Here is a 21,448-nt window from a genome sequence, read left to right as displayed (position 1 = left end):
AAAACAGTGAATGTTAATAAAGAATATAGAAATTAACATTTCGAGTCTAAGTTTTGAACAGCTGCATGGTATGTAGAATCCAAGTATTATCAGTTAACTGGATTCAGTCTTGGGATTCACTGAATCACTCTCAGTGTAAAGCACCAGGACTAATATTAAGATGTAAAGATATGTTTGAGATATGTGTGTGATATGTTTGACTACCACCAAAAACAAAGAAGAAACTTCTTTTAAAAAGGCAAGTAAAAAACTAGTGATTTGTAGCATTGCTATATGAATGTCAAAAGAGAGTCAGATGGATGAAAGTTGTTCATTTTGGTATTTAAAAAAATGAAATATACTTTAAGTTCAACAATTATATTTTCAACCTGAAATGCGTTGAAGTTTCTAATTAACACGGAACCTTATTCAAGAGTTTAGGGTCTTTATTTTTTTTAAATACTGAGAACTTTAAGGCAATGTCTGTTGGCCTCCTTCAGCCGTCGATTGACCATGGCTCAACCTGTAGCATTTATCAATCGCAAGAATGTTTCCGTTTGATAGACGACAATGTCTCAGAACATTCACTCACCTGATGGAGACGTTCCAACAGAGAATCTCGTTCTTTCTGCAAGTTGTTGAGGACTTCGACACTCCCTTGGGAGTTCTCAGTCTCACTGGACAACTGACCAGGAAAGAAAACGAGGCGATAAATCTTTTAGTGAACACATTATTAATATGTTGACGAAACTTAAGAAAGAGAAACAAAACATCCCGGCCACTTGTTTCAAGTTCAAATGTCAGTGGACTATCACATATGTCATTATCACTGTGTACTTCTTTTATCTCCTTATCTTATCTTATATAATACAGACGTTACTTCAAAAAAGAAGATGATTACGTCCTACACGTCATGCATTTAGTCATGCATATTAACCAATGACTTAAATTCTGCTAAGTTACTGGTTTTCCTGGCTAGCTCAGGCAACCCATTCCATGCTCTAATAGGGCTAGGGAAGAAGGAGCATTAGTATACATTTGTCCTAGAATATGGAACAAGGAATGTGCCTTTATATTTGTGTCTGTCCAGAGTATTTTATTAACTTTGTTTTTGTATTTGAAGATTATGGTTCAGTGTTTTAAGTATACTTGCTACTTTACTTTTGAGTCTTCTGTCCTGAAGGCTTTCTAAATTTAGTGATTTTACTAAAGGTGTTACTCTAGAGTCTAGTCAAATGTGAATATTCGTTTGTTATGAATCTCACTGCTCTAGTTTGTGTCTGTTCCAGTTTCTTAATGTTGAGTTGAGTTGAGGAGTCCCAGAGGACACATATTCTATTATTTTAAAATGCTAAACTATATACTACACTTGTAAAAGTATGTTTTCACTAATGGAATGCTCTAAAAAAAAAGTCCTATCACAGGATAAGGAAGTAATGAGTTCCAGTAAAATTAAAAATAGATTAGTGAAAACAAATTAACAGTTTATAGGAAGAGCCCAGTTGGGCCCAATGTTTACAAAAACACAAATATAGCAGCCTGAAACTAAATTACCTGCTGAGCATAGAGTTCTGCCATTTCAAGTCTTTTCTGTAAATCTTCAACAGAATGATTCAGTGAGCCATTTTCTGAAACCTGACAAACAGATAGGACACATTGTATTACAAAATGTTGAATTAATGAGTTATTCAGTGAACTAGTCACACAAAGCAATTCTGTTGTTACAAGACACAATAAACAAGAGCACTGTAAACATATTTACTGATAATGGGATTCAGTTGATAGATTCAATTCATATAAGTACAAAAACATACACCAGTCAAGTCTATTGTAGTTTGAATGACCCTAACCCTTAACACCACTAGACAGTGGACCGCTTTTTATGTAATTTCCAAAATGGCCACTATGCCAGTGGACTGCTTTTTTAGTACTTGCCTATTTCATTGAAAAAAAAATGAGTCAGAATATAAACATAACCAACCAATCGTAGATGTATTAACAACATTTAATTAATGTGGTTTTATATGACAATTTTCAAAAACATGAACCAGGCACGTAAAAAGTAGGTCTAGGCTTGTAATAAGCAGAAAGTTGATCAATATATGAGTTGATTTAGACTCTTAATAGGTTAAAATTTTATATTAAGAATAATGTTGTCTACTTCAACAGAAAGATACTAAGATCGATTTATTAGAAAAACAAAATCTTGATTTTCATTAGATCTAGAGCTTAAAAAATAGTAACAAGGGGCTTGGTCCTCAGGAGCACAGTGCATAGAGGACCATTTCTTACAAGAGCTCAGGACTGGTAGGGTTAAAGCTCTGCATGCAAGAACTAACAAAGTCTCCTACCTTGGTCTGGAGTTGTTGCTTTAATTCAGAAATCTGTTGTTTCAGTTCTTCACTTTGTTTGCTAAGGAAATAAAAAGAAAAGGATAGTGAGATCTAACACAACAATTCAATAACATTGCTTTGTATTATCATGTACTAAGAGAAGTCAATCTAGTTTGTGTTGAAAGTTTTCAGTTTATTTTTACTTTGATTTAAAAAGTTCCAGTTTGAGTCGGTCAACTTCCTTAGCACTTTCTGCAGCAGTCTGTCGAGTAAAAAACACAAACAAATTTTTATGTAAAAAAACAAACAAAAAAAAAAACTAACAAAAAAAGTGAGCTTGTGTTATTACAAGTGCCCCCCCCCCCGCCCCCCCTTAAGTCTTATGAACTTAAACTGTTCATACAAACACATAAAGTTCATGAACCTCATGATTTACACCATGCTGAAAATTTGAAAAACTACTTTTACAGATCTGCTTTCAAACAGAATCAAATTTCTATTAGTATGTAATAAGTAATTTAAGGTTTCATTCATGTTTGTTTGTTTGTAAATAAAGTTAAAAAAAAAAAAAAAAAGTAAATAGTACAGATGATGATGTAAAGGTCATCTGTTTCTGTGGCCAATGGTTAACAAGGGTGTCACATGGCTAGCATAATGACCAACCACTTTACTTTCCCCCAACTGATGTCAGGTACCCATTAGAGTTGGGTGGACTCAGGGACGCCCTTAAAATCCTGAAATTAAAAATTTCAGTCTTTACTGAGATTCAAAAGATCCCAACCAAACAGATTCACCAACCAAACAGATTCACCAACCAAACACAAACAGCATCAAGAGAAAAACAAATTTAGTTAGGGAACACAGCTACAAGTCTATAAATAAGCAACATCTATACAAGTCTATAAATAAGCAACATCTATCTAGATATGTTTGTTTACTGAAGAATGCTATTAGCACATTAAACACTACCACCCTGATCAATAAACTAATTCTCTATTTCTATATAAATCTGTTTCTAGTGTAGCATTAAGTCAGTAGTGATGGGCAAAAGTTAACTAAAAAGTTGCTAACTTTTAGTTTAACTAAAAAAATTTAGTTAAGGCCAAAGTTTAACTAGAAAAAAAAAGTTTAGTTAAAATCCTAGTTTAATTATTTTTTTTTAGTTACAAACTAAAAAGTTTAATTACAAATTTTACAAACTTTTTTAACATACACACCAATAAATATTTAGATCTATGTAATTTGGAGAATATATTTAATGAATAATAGAGAGGAGAATATACTAGAGGGTGCACAGGTCACTAGAAAGCCTTTTGACCTTTACCCTGTAATGGCCGCAATTCCCGCCTTTAAAAAAAAAATACACGTGTTCATTATATTTCTAGCAAGTTTCACTGCTTGATAAATCCTGATTCTATAGATCTAGTCTACATTTTGCTTCTTTTTTATTAAACACCAATGTGTTCCTGTATAGCTGCAGGCAAAGAATTTTGCTTTACCATAGATCTAAAAGAAATGTCGACTTTTTATTTTAAAACTTTTTACTAGATCTAGAGTTAGAGTCTAGTGACGTCTAAGTCTATTACTATTTACTACTGAATACTACTAGTATTACCATCATCATTAGTATTAGATCAATAGTCATAATAGTCTATATTTAATTTTTTTAGTCTCAAGTAGAGTCTAACTCTTAGTAGTCTTAGTCTTAGATCTAGATGTAAATTTAAAATTATAAGTCAATAATTATAATATACTATATTATAGATCTATTAATTGAAATCTATATTAAATATTACTTTACTTTATTAGACTAGATCTATTAGTTTAGAGATTCTACTATAACTATGTAACTATTCTAGAATTAGAGTCTAGATTAGATCTAGATATAGGCCTATCTAGATTACTTATTATACTAAGACCTAAGATGTATAATTATAAATGATAGAGATCTTGATCTATAATACTAATAATAGTCGTCACTATACTAGATCTAATACTAAATTAACTAAATCTAGACTAGATTCTAGATCTACATCTATGATCTACTTCTGTTATAATTATAGTTAATTATACTTATGATAATCTACTATCTAGATCTATTAGATCTAGATCTAGTATTATCTACTAGAGTATATATAGATCTACATACCCATACCTAGTTATAATCATAATTATAATAATCTAAAATCTCTATATCTAGAGTTACTAAGATATCTACTAGACTAGATTATATCTAGATTTTAGATCTAGTAGTAGTAACTAGTATTTCTTAGATTATTTTTAGTTTAAAATATTAATTATATAAATTTGATCTAGGTCTAGTAGGTCTAATTCTACATCCATATTATATTTCTGATCATTTCGTTTGTAGAAGATATTAGATCCAGAATATTCTAGAGTTAGTTAGAGAGTCAACATGCAGTTTTATCATTACTTCTATAAGGTAACTTATAATACTTATATTAGAACTTCGACAATTACTTCTAATTTCTTTCTATAATAGTATCATTCTAGTGATTCTATTAAGATCTACATCTATCCCATAAAGACATTTAAATCTTTTTTCATGTGCACAAATAAATGTTTATTACATTTTGCTAAAGAGATTGGTTGTGCTTTATACATTATATTTTTCATGTTTGGCTGTTTCGTCCTCAAAAAAGGTCAAAATAGTTAGTAAAAGTTTAACTAAAGTTTTTTAGTTTAGTTCAACTAATTTTTTCAATTTGTGGTTAACTAAAAGTTTAACTACTTTTTTTTAGTTCAAACTTAGTTTTAGTTTAACTAAAAAAAATTAGTTTAGTTCCCATCACTATAAGTCAGCTATAATGCATGTACTCTAATCAATACACATTCTACACACTAACTAAACTTAGGCTAACTTTGAAAAAGTTGTTTTACCGTTTTATTCAACAAAACAAACCTTTAAAAATGTCCAGAAATAAAGATAAAACAAACAGGAAGGATTTATGGCTCTAGTACACACTAAGTGGCACAACACATTTTAAAAAATAAAAATCAATATTGAAATGATAAGTTGAGTGGAGGGAGGATGTACAGAGAAATGTATTGATTCTTTATGAAACATATGGTCCCTACACACGCTGGTATGCAGAGTAGTGTAGATCTACTAGCTGTCTACCCAGCTGTTTGTGAGACAAAATATATGGCCGTCAAACACACTGGTAGGAAGATTGAACATATAGGCTAGTGCAGCTGGTGAAGGATATGGCTACTACACATGATGGAATGTTAATCAGCCAAGGTTTTCAGGCTAAAGATGATTTTAAAAAAAAAGGATTCTGAAATAAAATGTGTACCGGCTAATTTCAAAGACTAAAAAAAAAAATGTCCTCTGCTGCCTTTAAAGTTGTGGATAAGTTTAAAATTATAATTAATCACATCAGATTATGCCCCGACTGAAGAAGAAACTAAAACCAGAGATTCATCTGGGAGCATCCAGTGTCTTTCAAGAGAGAAGGAGCCATAGAAATTTAAGAAGAACAAACTAGTGCAGAGTAAAAACAGAAACATGTCAGTCACCAGTGTCACTGCTTTGGAAAGAGATGTCTACAGATACTATTATTTAGTTAATTACAGAGGCTATTCAGACAACAAATGTGACTTTAAATCAGAAACATGTCAGTCACCAGTGTTACTGCTTTTGAAAGAGATGTCTACAGATACTATTATTTAGTTAATTACAGAGGCTATTCAGACAACAAATGTGACTTTAAAACAGAAACATGTCAGTCACCAGTGTTACTGCTTTTGAAAGAGATGTCTACAGAGACTATTATTTAGTTCATTAATATGACTTCTACAGAGGCTATTTAGACAACAAATGTGACTTTAAAACTGAAACAAACTATTAAAAAAAACAAATGAAAAATTAGAAATGCTCTCTTCTGCAGCAATATATTTAGAAAAATGTTCCCAACTATATAGGTCATGTGATTAGAGTCTTGTGAGATACTCACGATAACCAGGAAACAAAGTACAGCTGAGCTGGTGGACTCTTTGCTATAATAATGAACAAGATCGGTGAAGCAATGAAAACCAAATAAGTGATGGCGACTAATCTTAGGCCACGCAAAATTCATAAATATATTTTGTGTGTTTATGGCTAGTCAAACTTAAGATCACATCCTAACAATGAATAAAAACATCCTTCAATTAAAAAACTGTCTCAGGGTTAAAACAAAAAAACAGGTCATTCACTACACAAGCAACAAAAAAAAAAAATACAAGACTTAAAGCAAATCTAAAAAGCATTGGAAATACTTCAAGAGCAGATATTATGATCAAAATGCTTAAGTTATAGGAAATTTTGAAAAAAAAAGTTATTCAACAAAATGGATAAAACCAAATACAAATCTACATATCAAAATAAAAAAAGAAGTATTTTTATTTTCTTAAAAGGCTAATAAAGTAATTAGAACTCTGGTTTGATTACATAATGAGATGAAACAAAAGTCTCCACCAGAAACAGGTTTCCAAAAAGCCATTGGACAACACTTCAATACTACAAAACTCTAACCTCTTACCTTCTGTTGCTAGAAAATATCACAGAGATATTCATCAAAGATATGGAACAAATAATTAACGTAAATGTATCTGCTCATAAAACCATTTCCATCAAAACAAAAAACATTGATTAGCATACAACATGCTGGCCAAGTAGCCATAAACATAGCACAAAGTAATGATAATATAGCAAACAAACATAGCACAAAGTGATGATAATATAGCAGACAATGATTATTAAAACAAATCAATTCCTTAGAGAAAGTTCAAACTCTGGTACACACAAAATCGTCTTTGCCATGAAAGTTATTGGAACTTTGCAGTCTTTATCTCAGTACATTGGAATGTGATTAGTAGATGGCTGTTTGGTAAAATTGCTAATTAAAAACATTTACAGAAGACAGCCAGTCACATAAAATGACTAGATATGGTCATGTACACAGATTTATTTCATGTGGAAAAGGCACATAATGAAACAGAAGTTTCAAAAATAAATTTAGCCCTCCTGCTGAGAAATATTAAAAAAAAAAACAGGAGAGAGAAGTTTTCTGCTTCAAAAGAGTTACCTTTTCCAATTGGTGACTGGATTGAGAGGATGTTGATAGTGTCCGCTCCAAGTCTGATACACGCTGTCTGGAAGCCTTCAGTCGACCACTCAGCTCTTCAATTTCTTCTAGAAAACACAATGGGAACAAGGTCAAATCAATACATTCAAACTGAACTTGGGACTTAAACAAAAAACATTTGAGTTGATAGGAATCCAGTAAATAAAACAATCAGTTCAGTTCATTAATCCAGCTGCTTGTTTGAACCAAATCTAAAAAGTTAAAGCACAAAAACAAAACCAATGCCCACTATTAATGTTGTTCAAAAGACCAAAGAATAAAGTCAGTAAGAAAAAGAATCCTCAAGCTGGCAGCAGAGTGACTGGATCAATCTTAGCCTTTCATTTTGGATGAAATAAAGTGACTGAGTGGTAATGCACAAGGCTTCTGAACAGAGATGTCCCGAGTTTGAACCTCTGTGATGAGTGGAATTTTGAATTTGTTGATTTTTAAGACCCCCCGACTCAACCCAAATCTGGTTAGGGAAAGTAAAGTCGACTGGTTAACCGTTGGAAACAGATGTCCTCTATATCATCTGCCTTATAGATTGCAAGGTTTGGTTTGGTTTTGGGCACATCGGCACAATTTTTGGTCATGTCGTGCCTTAGATTGCAAGGTCTGTAAGGGGACTCTATTCAAGTCAAAAGTAAAAAATAGAATGTAGCATCATGTGCAAAGAATTTTCTCCTGATGATCATGATTAAAGTCTCTACACTCCAGTAAAGATCATGATTAAAGTCTCTACACTCCAGTAAAGATCATGATTAAAGTCTCTACACTCCAGTAAAGATCATGATTAAAGTCTGCACTTCAAGTAAAAAACTTACTGACAAGAGATTGACAAACAAAAAAAAAAACATTGAATAAAATGAGATGAAAGAAAAGAAACACAAGTGAGTGCTAGTGAGTGATGAGGACAATTCCAAGAGCTAGAAACAAAAGTGAGTGCTAGAGTGATGAGGACAATTCCAAGAGCTGGAAACAAAAGTGAAAGCTAGAGTGATGAGGACAATTCCAAGAGCTGGAAACAAAAGTGAGTGCTAGGGTGATGAGGACAATTCCAAGAGCTGGAAACAAAAGTGAGTGCTAGGGTGATGAGGACAATTCCAAGAGCTGGAAACAAAAGTGAGTGCTAGGGTGATGAGGACAATTCCAAGAGCTGGAAACAAAAGTGAGTGGTAGGGTGATGAGGACAATTTGAAGAGCTGGAAACAAAAGTGAGTGCTAGAGTGATGAGGACAATTCGAAGAGCTGGAAACAAAAGTGAGTGCTAGAGTGATGAGGACAATTCGAAGAGCTGCTAGAAACAAAAGTGCTAGAGTGATGAGGACAATTCGAAGAGCTGGAAACAAAAGTGAGTGCTAGAGTGATGAGGACAATTCCAAGAGCTGGAAACAAAAGTGAGTGCTAGAGTGATGAGGACAATTCCAAGAGCTGGAAACAAAAGTGAGTGCTAGAGTGATGAGGACAATTCCAAGAGCTGGAAAGCTCTAGAACATTTGCAGGAGTATGTTACTGAGAGGGAACAAAACTATTTCCCTTGACCAAAATGTGCAAACCTGACTTAACAACACACTTAATAGCTTATCATTAAACACACATATATATATATATATATATATATATATATATATATATATATATATATATATATATATTATATATATATATATATATATATATATATATATATATATATATATATATATATAAAATAGAGTGAACCTTTCCCTGTGTAAGTCTAGACATTGTAAAAAATAAATCCCTTACCTATTCTCTGATCAGCTATTCTCTGAACTTGATTCACCTGAGATTGTAACTCTGTTTTTTCAGCTACTAGTATCCCAATAGTTTGTATATGAACCTGAGAGAAAGAGCAACAGATAAGTGAATTTAGTCAAATCAAAATGTAAATGCACATAGAAGATACACTTGAGATGATTGTCATGTCTAAGTAGCTAAATACGATATCTAATGATAGTTGTTAGAATGTTACCTAAGTCTGAAGAAGGCGATGTTATTGATCTTGTTGAGTAAGATAATTATTTTGAATTAGTGACAAGCATTAAACTCAAAAGATAAGATTAAATACCAAGCAATTTGAAAGAATTTGTAATTACTACAAGACTAAAAGTAGGTCATAAAAAAAAGTTATAATTTCTTTAAAAGTGCATCAAACACACAGAATAATTATTTTTAACAAATATAAGTCAGGGTATGTTAACTCAAAAGTCTAAATGTCTTTCACAACATTAAGCTGGCTAATCAACTATATCAACTTTTAGGTCCAACATTAAATTTAAGACCAATGAGAGCCTACATATTTATTTTGGGTGGAAAATAGCAACATATTTAGAAAGATGCATCCATAATGTTTTCATGCTAACTCGTTTTACAGAGCATGTGATTGTACAAAGAATCATTACGTAATCATTACATTACATATGATCACTTGATAGACACTTCTAGACTACCTAGCAGTCTAAGGCTTACTAGTTGTTGTTTTATGGTCTTACTTGTAGTTGCTCTTTCAATGACCCTATGTCCTTTTTATGTTTTTCATGGAAAGAATTTCTTTCTGCTTCAAGTTGTTCTTGTAGAGATTTGGAATGTGCTCGCTAGAACAGAAACAGTCAGTTGAACTCATTGAACATGTCAAATAATTGTTGTTTTTTTACAATAAACTGAGACAAAGGAAAATACATTTATAAACTTTAGAAATAATATATATATATATATATATATATATATATATATATATATATATATATTTATAGCTTTTATATAGCGCTACTTTCATGCTTATAGCATGCTCAGATCCCTTTGGTCCAATCTCACTTGTGGACCAGTGGGGGGGAGGGGATATCTTGGAGTTGGTTTTCCGTGCTGCCTTTAGGCGCTCAGTAAACACAACTCTGCCCGAGTCAGGTGTCGAACCTCGAGCCCCTTTCTAGGTAGCCAAGCCAAGCCAAGTTCTAGTACACTTAGCCTCTCGACCACGCTTCCCACTAATAACCTAGATCAAGTTATAAATAACCTAGATCAAGTTATACGTTATCAGATCAAGTTATGCCCCCTTTTGTTTGTCAACTATTAAGTTCTACATTATAAATAACCTAGATCAAGTTATAAATAACCTAGATCAACTTTTGTCTTTTTTTTTGCTAACTATCTAGTTGTATGTTATAAGTAGTTTCCTTTCAGATCTTGCGCTCTGTGACATAATGGGGAAATAACTATTTTTGATTACTTGTATAGTTAGGAGTGATTCCCCTTATGTAGTTTATAAAAGGCCTTGCAAACTGTGTTTAGTGCCCACTTGCTCCTGAGTTACCAGCTTGACCACTTGACCTGTGTTGTGTATAGTATTTTTTCTGTTAGTGGTCGTGTGTCATGGGGTACTCGGAGAAGTGTGCCCTGCTCTGGAGATCTTTGGGCTAAGTATGTCTTTAGTATTATTGTATTTTATATAATGTATTTATTAATAGATATAGCCCAAATGATTTCCAGGCAGTATATTTTTTTTTACCCTGATGTTCTGCATCCTGGGGTACTCCCAAATGTGACATATTTTTGTAACCCTTTTCTGAGGGATTCAACCTGTATTGAATCATCAGATTGACTTTACATATTTTTTATAGCCTTGTCTCTGAGGGATTCAACCCATATTGAATCATCAGATGGGCTTTACTAAACGGATGGCTATAGGTGGGATTCTGTGAAGCTTGTAGGCTCATAGATTTCCCTGAAGCCTATAGTTCATCATGACCATTTTTTTTTGGCTAAAAGTGGCTAGTGTAAGCCATAAGCCTGTAACCATAGTGTAGCCAAAAGTGGTCATACTTCGACCTGAGGCATGTGACCTTTAGTAGGCTGTGTAAGCCGGAAGTTTGTAACCCAATGGTCAAAAGTGGTCATGTGTTGACCTGAGGCCTGTGACCTGTATTTTTGATAACCAGAATGTGACGATAATGTAACATATGACTAGGGCTGTGTGCCATATTATTTTTGAGTATCTTTTGTTTACTTTTTGTTGTGTCGGCCTGTGAGTTAATGGCCATGTATTTACACCTTTATTTTATTCATGTAAATAAACCATGTAAATATGTTTACCTGCGACTTTGTAAAGTCTTTTGTTGCATACATTAGTTAAATTGTATACCTGGAGGTTATACTTAATAACCTAGGCAGTACAAGAAGGGACCAGTACACCTCTGGACGAACGTGCCAGCACACTTAACACTGACCTTTTGATCTAAATACCTAAATCTAGCTATAATTCTAATTGAATATTTTTAGCTATACCCGCTACTAGGTAATGTGAACTCATATTGGTTCATGAATCCTCTTTAGGTCACACGCTCTAAAGGGGCAGATGATGTAAAACTCATCTGTTTCTATGGCCTATAGTTGACGAGAGTGTCAAGCCTTTACTTCTACAAAGACATGTACCCATCTGACGCAGATGGACGCAGTTGTGCCCTAAGAATTCACAGCATTCACCATGATTCAAACTTGAGATCTTTCAGTCCAGAAGCCAAACATTTTACCACTCGGCCACCTTGCCCCACGCTATAAGTTGTCAGAACATTAATTACAAAGTATATTTTGAAAATGAAAAAAAAAAGTTATAATAATTTTATTTTAAATTGAGATCCTTCAGTTCAGAAGCCAAGCATTTTACCACTCGGCCACCACGCCCCACGTTATAAGTTGTTAGAGCATTAATTACAAAGTATATTTTGAAAATGAAAAAAAAAAAATAATAATAATTTTATTTTAAATCAATGTTTATATTATTGTTATAGCTATTACTATTTTACAAACTTTTTTTTATATTATTGTTATTGCTATTACTATTTTACAAATTTTTTTTTATATTATTGTTATTGCTATTACTATTTTACAAACTTTTGAAAAGTACAAGAGCAGAAGTGAACAAGGTCAAGGTCACTTACAAGTTGTTGGTTCTGTGAGCTGAGCTGCTCATTGGCCTGAGCATGTTTCTCCAACAAGGCAGCAAGATCTCGATTCCTCTCCTATCAAGACAGAGATACATAAAATTTGGTGTGATAGGCTGGTACATAAGAGAAGCATGTTTAGTACCAAGATCAAGTTAGTCACCAAGCTGACTTTCTTCACACTAAATATTTTTTTTTATTTAAAATGTAATTGACGATAAGAAAAATCAAAGCAACAAGCAAACAAGATGACAAAACGATGGTATGTTACACCAACTCGTGGAAGGGCCTTGTGGTCCAGTCCTAGTAACACATTATGTCAGCCAGAAGCTCATGCAAAAATATCAATTTATAACTGTTATAAATTAACAATAACCTAAACCAAAACATTGTTATCATTGACAGACTTAAAAGGATCATAAGGATCTTTATTGAGTTCTTTTTTTTTGTCATTTTTATGGCGCTGCAGATCATTTTGATCACACAAACAAATATCATGAACTTTTTAAAATAAATTTTGTGCATGAAATATTTAAAGTGAAAATAAAATAAAAAATTAAGTAGCTGTTGCATTCATGAACAAATTCTGAACATGTTAGAGACCATGGTGAAATAAGATTGGAAATAAGACCCACGTGTATACCAGATTCTGAACATGTTAATGAACCATGGTGAAATAAGATTGGAAATAAGACCCACGTGTATACCAGATTCTGAACATGTTTAAGACCATGGTGAAATAAGATTGGAAATAAGACCCAGGTGTATACCAGATTCTGAACATGTTAAAGACCATGGTGAAATAAGATTGGAAATAAGACTCAGGTGTATACCAGATAAGGAAAGCTGCCTCAATATTCTTGTACCTATTTCAATCAAGCTTGTTAATCAGTTAATAAGAAAATAATATTTCTGACGATGAACATTTCCTATAACCTCAAAATTCTTTAAAAAAACAAATTATTAACATTCATTCAGAATTTAGCAATCAAACTAATTTGGATTTAAAGCAATGTTTTCAATACAAATGAGCAGCCATGCAAGGTTGATACAAGCTAAAGGATTCGCACATTTAATTAAACACACATGAATTTATTCTTTTTTTCTTTAAACTTAAACATGCTAGAAGTAATGATGACTCATAGAATGATATTCAAATTAGTTTTTGAGGTTTCTTGGATATTAAATAATCTAAAAAAGTTATTAAGTCAGATCTATATATTTTTCCTCCCATTCATTGTTATTGGAACCCAGAATTAACTAAATAAATATCAGAAAAGATGTTTTTCTATTATTTCTAAAAAAAATTTTGAGTAATAATAATGCAAATGATTTAAGTCAAGAGTCAAGACTTTACTTTTTTTTTTTATTCGTCAATAATTGAAATTTAAGCCTGAACTCATATTAGATACAAGCTAGAAATAATGTTAATTTAATTACACACTTTTTATAAGCCCTCATACAATTTATGTTGAAAACTTTTCATTTTGGTTTGAATAATTAGCATGACATTCATTTTTATTGTAATTTATTTTTGAATATTAAAATGACTAATGAAAGCCAAAGCTCAATACATTATAAGCATACAAGGAAAAAAAAAGTTGTAAGCACCTCAAGTTCCTGTAACCCACTCTTGGCCGCCTCTTCCCAGTTGATATTGACTGCGGACTGACAGAAGCCATGGACAGGCAGAGGTAGACAAAAATAGACAAGAAAGAAAAAAAAACAACAAGTGAATGTCAGTTACATGGTTAGGTGATTCCCAAAAAAAGTATTTTGCATACATAGACCAGTGCTTCCCAAAATCACTGAGATCATCTTGCCCCCTGACAGTATTCTGAAAGCAATGTGACACCGGCAAGCCTTTATGACCCTTCTTTTTTAATCAAATGAGAGAATGAAATAGAAGTTTTTTAAAAATGTGAACTTACAACATATGATGAAGCTGTAAACCCAATAACACCGAAACAAATACATCTAAATGACATTGGGAAACACTGAATAATAACTTGTGATGAATGACAAAATATTTTATTTTTTTAAATTTATAATTTTTTAACAATCTTTCACGTACTCATTTAATTCAGCAATTAAAATACTAGTAAATTTAAACATTCTTAGAATACAGTGTAGTTATGTAATTATCCATGTAGTTATGTAATTATCCAAGTCTAATTAGTTTAGTAGTAAAAAAAAGTAAAGTGGATTACAATGAAAAAAGATATCTATGCATATAAATGTAGACCTTTTCTAAGCCCAAAACCAATAACTGAAATGTTTATCGTCTTTAAAGATCCCAAGTCACATGTCATTTAAAAAAAAAAGTAAGATGCATGCTGGGTAAGAACATAAAGCAAGCAGACAAATAAATAAATGGAACGTGAGCAAAACATTGAACTCAAATAAACATGGAATTAAAAAAAAATTATGGGATGGAATAAATCAGCCATGTTTTCAACTTACTTCTAAAGAAGTAGAATGAGGTTTGTTTCTAGCCTGAAAGATAGACACACTTCACTTTTCATCCCTATATCACAACATTGCAAAAGCTCTACCCACTCCCTAATGTCTAAAAGTAAATTTCTCCTTTCAGAACTTTTTATCTTTTTAGAGATCAGGTTTAGAATTAATTCAATACAATCCTTTGACTAAAGGAACTAACTTTAGATGACTACCCTACAGTAAAGGATCATGTTTCAACTTAATTCAAAGGATTCTGATAAGTCTGTTTAACAGCAGTCATCATTCTTATTGAAATACTTTGTGTGTGTGTTATCTCTATTGCTAGTTTACACAGGAGGGCTGCCTGGTCGTGCAGTGTGTTCTCTGGACTGTTGTTTTATGGTTCTTGGTTTGAACCTTTCAAACACATCTATTCCAATGATACTTTATTAGATGACAGTTTGAAGCTTTTGGTGCTGGCTACGCATGAAATTTGGGTTCTACATTTTGACGCTATACATTTAATAGAAATACACTTGTTCGGTTGGGGTAAGTCATATATCCCATAGATAAGTAGAGACAATCAACATTACAGAAGACCTCAGACTAAATTTGTTGTCAAGAGAGCTAACCCAAACCTTCAACATACAATCTCTCACACTCTTCTTTGTGTTCGTGGCTTAATATAAATGTAAAATTAAGTGAAAATTATCTATTAGTTAAAAGGACTATTCACTGTATTGAGGGTAAGGAATAATTTAATACTGTCACCAAAAGAAAAAATCTGTAAAAGTGTCATCAGAAAGTTAAAACAATTACTTTGGGCGTTTCAATGTTTTGCTGCTATAAATTCTAATTGTATTGTTTACTAAAACACCAATACATAAGCAGGTCAATACAACTTGGTATTTACCTCAGACAGAAGGCCGTTAATCTGCCGAGACAACTGTTGAAGACTTTCTGTTGAGGCTGTGGTCCTGCCGAGTGATAGGATATCTTTAACATAGTGCCATGACCAATAAGCAAATAATTTGCAATTTTATGTCTGCAAATTAATTTTTTTAAAATAAATCTTTGTTTGGTTTCGAGGTTTCCTAGGCTCACAATATTCAATGTTTTCTATCATAGTAACATTGGGTCATAAGCTCCTGATTTCCATTTTATGTTTTATCAAATCAATGTTTTGTAAATTAAAAAATAAATATCAGGAAAAATATATTTTTTTTTACAAACTATGCAGAACTATGAATTCAATCTCTTGCTAAAAGTTTAGCCTTGGTGAAAAGAGCAGAAAATAGACATAAAGAGATTTAAGACTGATCATGTGAGTTTGGGTTTGAGTTTAGGCACAGCGACACAGTTTAGTGTGGCCATTAATAAATCAAAGGCCCTAGCGTTGATATAGGACTATCCAAAAGAAATATCTCAGATGTTTAAAAATAACCTGTTATCATTGTCTAGCCGATGTGCACTAATGTCATCAGATTGTCTTCTGCTAGTGTTTGAAGGCTGGAAATAAACAAAGGGGAGATAAATATTAATGACAATTACCAGAAAATATTTAATAATGACGGCAAGATGTAAATTATAAATGTATGTAAAAAATACATTAACAAGAATTGAGTCAACGGGTGAGAAATAAATGTGACCTTCACCTGTCCACTCTTTAACCTGATACCGTTTCCTGCAGAAAAGTCTGCGCGCCCAGAGGAACTTATTATATGGCAGTACAGTCTTAACTTAGGAGGCGTGGCAGCTGGGCGGTAAAGCACATGGCTTCTTAACCGGGGCCCTAGGTTCAAATCTTGGTCAAGACTGGGATTTTTTTTTTTGAGATCTTTAGGTGCCTCTGAGTCCACCCGGCTCTAATGGCTACATGACATTAGCTGGGGAAAGTAAAGGCGATTGGTCGTTGTGCTGGCCACATGACACCCTCATTAACCGTGGGCCACAGAAACCTTTACATCATCTGCCCCATAGATTGCAAGGTCTGAAAGGGGGAACTTTACAGTCTTGCATTTTTTTTACAAAGGTCAGCAGATCATTATAGGGTCCAGTCAAAATTGTGGTCATATTTCAGATTTCCATGTTTGTCTTTGTATGTGATGCTTAGAATCCTTTTTAATGTTTTAACTTGAGATACTTTACTGAGCATCAGGGTTTCTGCACCAAAGTCAATATGAAATTCCAGGAGTTTTTGAGGAGAAATCATACATTTCCAGGGCATAAAATTGGAGCAAAAAATATAACAGTAGCCAAAGTAGGCATAATTTAGGTTGTCATTACCGAAGCAGTAATGGATATAAGCACTCCACTACCTATAAAATGCTTCCTAATGGCATGCATCCCAGTCCAACTTCTGGGTGTGGTTCAGATATTTAGTCTGGTGGAACTGTTTTCACTAACAGGAAAAGGGGCGAAGGTGAGTAACTGGCACTTAAACCAGTAAACTCATCTTCTGATTTAAGGGTAATTTATTATTTATTTTTCAATCTGTGAAATTCCAGGACATTCAAGGAGATGATTTAAAATTCCAGCAGATTTCCAGTACTTTTTTAATTTTTTTTTTTTATTTCAGGAGCATTCCAGGAAATCCTGGAATTTCAGGAGCATTCCAGGAAATCCTGGAATTTCAGGAGCATTCCAGGAAATCCTGGAATTTCAGGAGGCAGCAGAAACCCCGGAGCATGTTATTTTTGTCTGTTCTGATAGTGTCATTTAAAACAAGGATAACGCTAACAAAAGAATTCATGCACATCATGCAAAAGATATTCCTTGGACTTGTTGACTTACTAAAATAGGCTGAGGCGATGATGTCCTACTTAATTTTTCAAAGGGCTCTCTCTGGACTTCTCTGTCGGAGGACTCCCTTGTCCGAGACACACTGCGAGCTCTGCCAGAGTTTTGAAACTGTTTCAGCTGAACAAAATATATCATAGAAATATAATATAAATGTGACATTATATCATCTATCTTAGCAATGCATCTATATTATATTTTGACATTAAATCACAGTATATCAAAGCATTCATATAGTATTTGTCACATAATAAAACACATCAATGACCACTAATAACAATGCAAGTTGTTTTGCTGCTTAGAGGCTCACTCTGCCAGTGCTATTATAATTCATAGGACATAATTATCTTCTTTTTTCAAGTAACGTCTATAATAAGAAGATAAGATACTCCTTGACACGTGAAAGTGAAAAAAATCAAGATGTCTGTATGCAGTCACTCAATGAACTTCTATTTTTCAGACTTTTATGTCTGTTCTCTCCTATATAGAATGTTGTTTTTAAAAGGAAAAAAAAAAGAGTCATTGTAAAGAAACAATTTTCAAAAGGGATCAATATATGGCAGTCTTAGTTGTATTAAAGATCTAGATCTATAGAGATCCTGTACAAGGTATGGGCTTGGATGTAATAATCTTCAATTCTTAAGAAACATCCAAAACACTTTTGAACACAAGTCACAAATCTTGTAGCACCTCTAGGCAACTAGTCTAGAATAGATCTAATCTAGTTGTAAATCCTTACTCTTAATTTCAATGGTAATCTTTATCTAACTGATTTAGATTTTGATATCTAGATTATAGTGGCTTAAAAAATATTTCTCTCTTCCAAACTAATTATACTAGAACTAAGCTAGATATATCTTAAGTTTGTGTCTTTACCTTTAAATACAATCTAAAGATCTACAGTAACTGTAATGTATTGAGATTATTGTAACATTGAATCATATTTTATTTGCCTATCTTATCTTCTTATCTTATATAATACAGACGTTACTTCAAAAAAGAAGATGATTACGTCCTACGCGTCATGCATTTAGTCATGCATATTAACCAATGACTTAAATTCTGCCAAGTCACTGGTTTTCCTGGCTAGCTCAGGCAACCCATTCCATGCTCTAATAGCACTAGGGAAGAAGGAGTATTTGTACAAATTTGTCCTAGCATATGGGATGAGGAATGTGCCTTTATCTTTGTGTCTTTCAGAGTATTTTATTAAATTTTGTTTTTGTATTTGAAGATTATGGTTCAGTGTTTTATGTATGATTGCTACTTTACTTTTGAGCCTTCTGTCCTGAAGGCTTTCTAAATTTAGTGATTTTACTAAAGGTGTTACTCTAGTCAAACGTATATTTGCCTAGTCTTGAGTCTGCACAATTTAAATTATTCTAATACATTTATACTGTCTTCTATACTAGTCTATAGTATCTAGGTCTATTCTATATCAAATTTAAAATCCATGTTATATAGCCATGTTTGTATCTCAATCACACATACCACTGAGTAGATCTACTATTGATTCTAATTGAGCCTAGTACTAGATCTAGCTAGTCTAGTAGTATAATTTATAACTACTCTCTACTATTTAGAATCTAGGCTCTCTATAGACTATAAATCTTAAATCTTATAAATTTAATTACTAATATGTTACTTCAGTCTAATAGAGAGAAGATAATTATGTCCTACTTGTTTCATGTGTTAATCTTATCCAGATCTAGTCTGTAGTCATGCATCATTGCATATTATTGTTAATTAGTGACTTAACCTCTCTGATGATTCAGGCTACCCATTCAATCATCAATTCAATGCTATATTACATAATATTAATCAGATTCAGTACAATGATATTTATAATGGCACTGACTAAGATAGTGATTAGGCCTGATTAGGATACCGGATAGTACTTTTGAAATAGTAGTAATTAGAAGGGTCTAGACCAGACCTCTGTAGGATAAGGAAGAACAGAGACAGACGGAGCATTTAATAAAATCATATGATTTAATTTATTAATAACTTATTAAATGTAGATCTATCTTATCTATATTAATCTAATGATCTAATCTAAGAATTTGCCCAATGGAAGCAAATCATGTGGAATAAATACGATTTTAAAAAAGTCACTAAAGTGCCTTTATCTTTGTCCCATAGTCACAGTGTAGTCCAGGCATAATATTATAATCATTGTTAATCAATATTCATATCATAATTCATATGTCTTTCTGAGTATTAGTTTAGTGAGTTTACTTGTTGGGTTATTATTACTTTTAACTGTAACTGTAAGTGTAAGGTAAAGGTAAGAGACTGAGAGTAGTGAGAGTTTGAAGTAAGTCAGTGAGAAGTTCAGTAACTGAGACGTCTGAGAGTCACAACTCTGACTTGAGTTTTTCTTAAGTTTTTGTAAACTAGATATCGATATCTATCTTAGAGAATAAAAATATAATAATTTAACTCCTTTACTCTGACCAAACGTTTCAAAGATATGTTTTGACAAGCACATAAATGTAACATTTCACTCACTTTCTTCTTGGCAGCTGCTATTTTTTCCCTTTTGTTGTTCTCCTCCATGTTGGTTTATGCATAGGCTATTGACACGCAAGTCAACTTCCGTGAACATTAAAAAGCTAACTCTTTCGGCATATTATATTTATGAAACAAAAAAATGTTCCATTAAAAAAAAAAAAAATACTATGTGAACTTATATGACTTCTGTACAGACAAGTCAGAGTCAGGCTCGCCACTCAGGAAGAGTTCAAAAAGTAAGGAAGGAAGATGTGTAACAAAAATGACTCTTTTCTGTAATTTATAAGATAAAATCTAATAATAATAATAATGCGAGTCTTTGAGTCCGAAGGTTAATGAGGAATGCATTATTTCCCGTGGCAACGCAGTCCCAACTGTGACCTACATATTTTGCCACAGCCAAGGCAAGCATAACCATTGTCCGCCGGTGGTCGATTTAAATTTTCTTTTCGCCGTCCTCGGCAGCAGATTTTCTTTTGGTCTCAAATGTGTATCCCGCGGCCTTCATGAGTGACCTCCAGCTGTCTCGTTCTGAGGCCACATGCAACCATGCGTACTTTCTTCTATGTCAGCTAAGCTGCTAAGACAAGTTGGCGTCTAAGCTGGTCTTTAAAGCGTTTCCGTGGGGCACCTTTGTTACACAACCCCCCCCCTTTTTAGCTCACCATAAAAGACTGCTTTTGGCATTCGTTCGCCCCCCCCCCCCCCCCCATACTTGCCCTGCCCAGCGTAACTGTTGGACCATTACAAGTTCCTCTATGCTGTTCATACAGGCATTCGCAATGACATCGCTGTCTACCAAGCGGTGGTTCTCTCAACCCTTCTATGTGGTTATGCTTGCCCTGGATGTGGCAAAATATGTAGGTCACAGCTGGGGCTGCGCAGCCACGGGAGATACTGTATTCCTCAATAATCTTCCGACTCGAAAAAAAGCCTTATATATATATATATATGTATGTGCGTGTGTGTGTGTGTGTATATGTATATGTGTGTGTGTGTTTGTTTGTGTGTGTGTGTGTGTGTCTAAGACATGGGTGCTATATACAGAAAGCAACTAAGACTACTTGAACGCTTTCACCAAAGATGCTTGCGCTCCATCAAGATAAAATCTATGTTCGATACAAATGCTCCTTCTTCCCTAGAGCTATTAGAGCATGGAATGGGTTGCCTGAGCTAGCCAGGAAAACCAATTACTTGGCAGAATTCAAGTCATTGGTTAACATGCATGATTAGATTGACATGATTGACCTAGGAACACGCCTATGTCGTAACCATCTTCTTTGAAGTA

At 33.3% G+C, this 21,448-nt stretch overlaps 1 protein-coding gene across 4 annotated transcripts in view; it reads right to left on the bottom strand.

Annotated features, from left to right (window-relative positions):
* The window catches only part of LOC106067009 (golgin subfamily A member 2-like), a 38,230-nt gene extending 17,983 nt beyond the window's left edge, over positions 1–20,247 (bottom strand). The window contains exons 1-14 of one of the 4 annotated variants that reach the window (XM_056040538.1): positions 20,158–20,247; positions 17,641–17,766; positions 16,292–16,356; positions 15,761–15,824; positions 14,869–14,901; positions 14,017–14,073; positions 12,403–12,483; positions 9,961–10,062; positions 9,215–9,308; positions 7,406–7,512; positions 2,516–2,574; positions 2,331–2,391; positions 1,534–1,614; positions 572–664 (exon numbers count right to left, since the gene is read on the bottom strand). In XM_056040538.1, the coding sequence (XP_055896513.1) occupies positions 572–664; positions 1,534–1,614; positions 2,331–2,391; positions 2,516–2,574; positions 7,406–7,512; positions 9,215–9,308; positions 9,961–10,062; positions 12,403–12,483; positions 14,017–14,073; positions 14,869–14,901; positions 15,761–15,824; positions 16,292–16,356; positions 17,641–17,766; positions 20,158–20,205 (1,071 nt within the window). In that variant the 5' untranslated portion in view covers positions 20,206–20,247. The remainder of the gene's footprint in view (positions 1–571; positions 665–1,533; positions 1,615–2,330; positions 2,392–2,515; positions 2,575–7,405; positions 7,513–9,214; positions 9,309–9,960; positions 10,063–12,402; positions 12,484–14,016; positions 14,074–14,868; positions 14,902–15,760; positions 15,825–16,291; positions 16,357–17,640; positions 17,767–20,157) is intronic. The other 3 variants (XM_056040540.1, XM_056040539.1, XM_056040541.1) reach the window with 3 other exon arrangements.
* Positions 20,248–21,448: the final 1,201 nt, after the last annotated feature.

This window comes from Biomphalaria glabrata, chromosome 9, assembly GCF_947242115.1.
Source record: "Biomphalaria glabrata chromosome 9, xgBioGlab47.1, whole genome shotgun sequence".
Classification (NCBI taxonomy): Eukaryota; Metazoa; Mollusca; class Gastropoda; family Planorbidae; genus Biomphalaria; species Biomphalaria glabrata.
The sequence above is the reverse complement of the archived record's forward strand: the minus strand, read 5'-3'. Positions and strand labels throughout refer to the sequence as shown.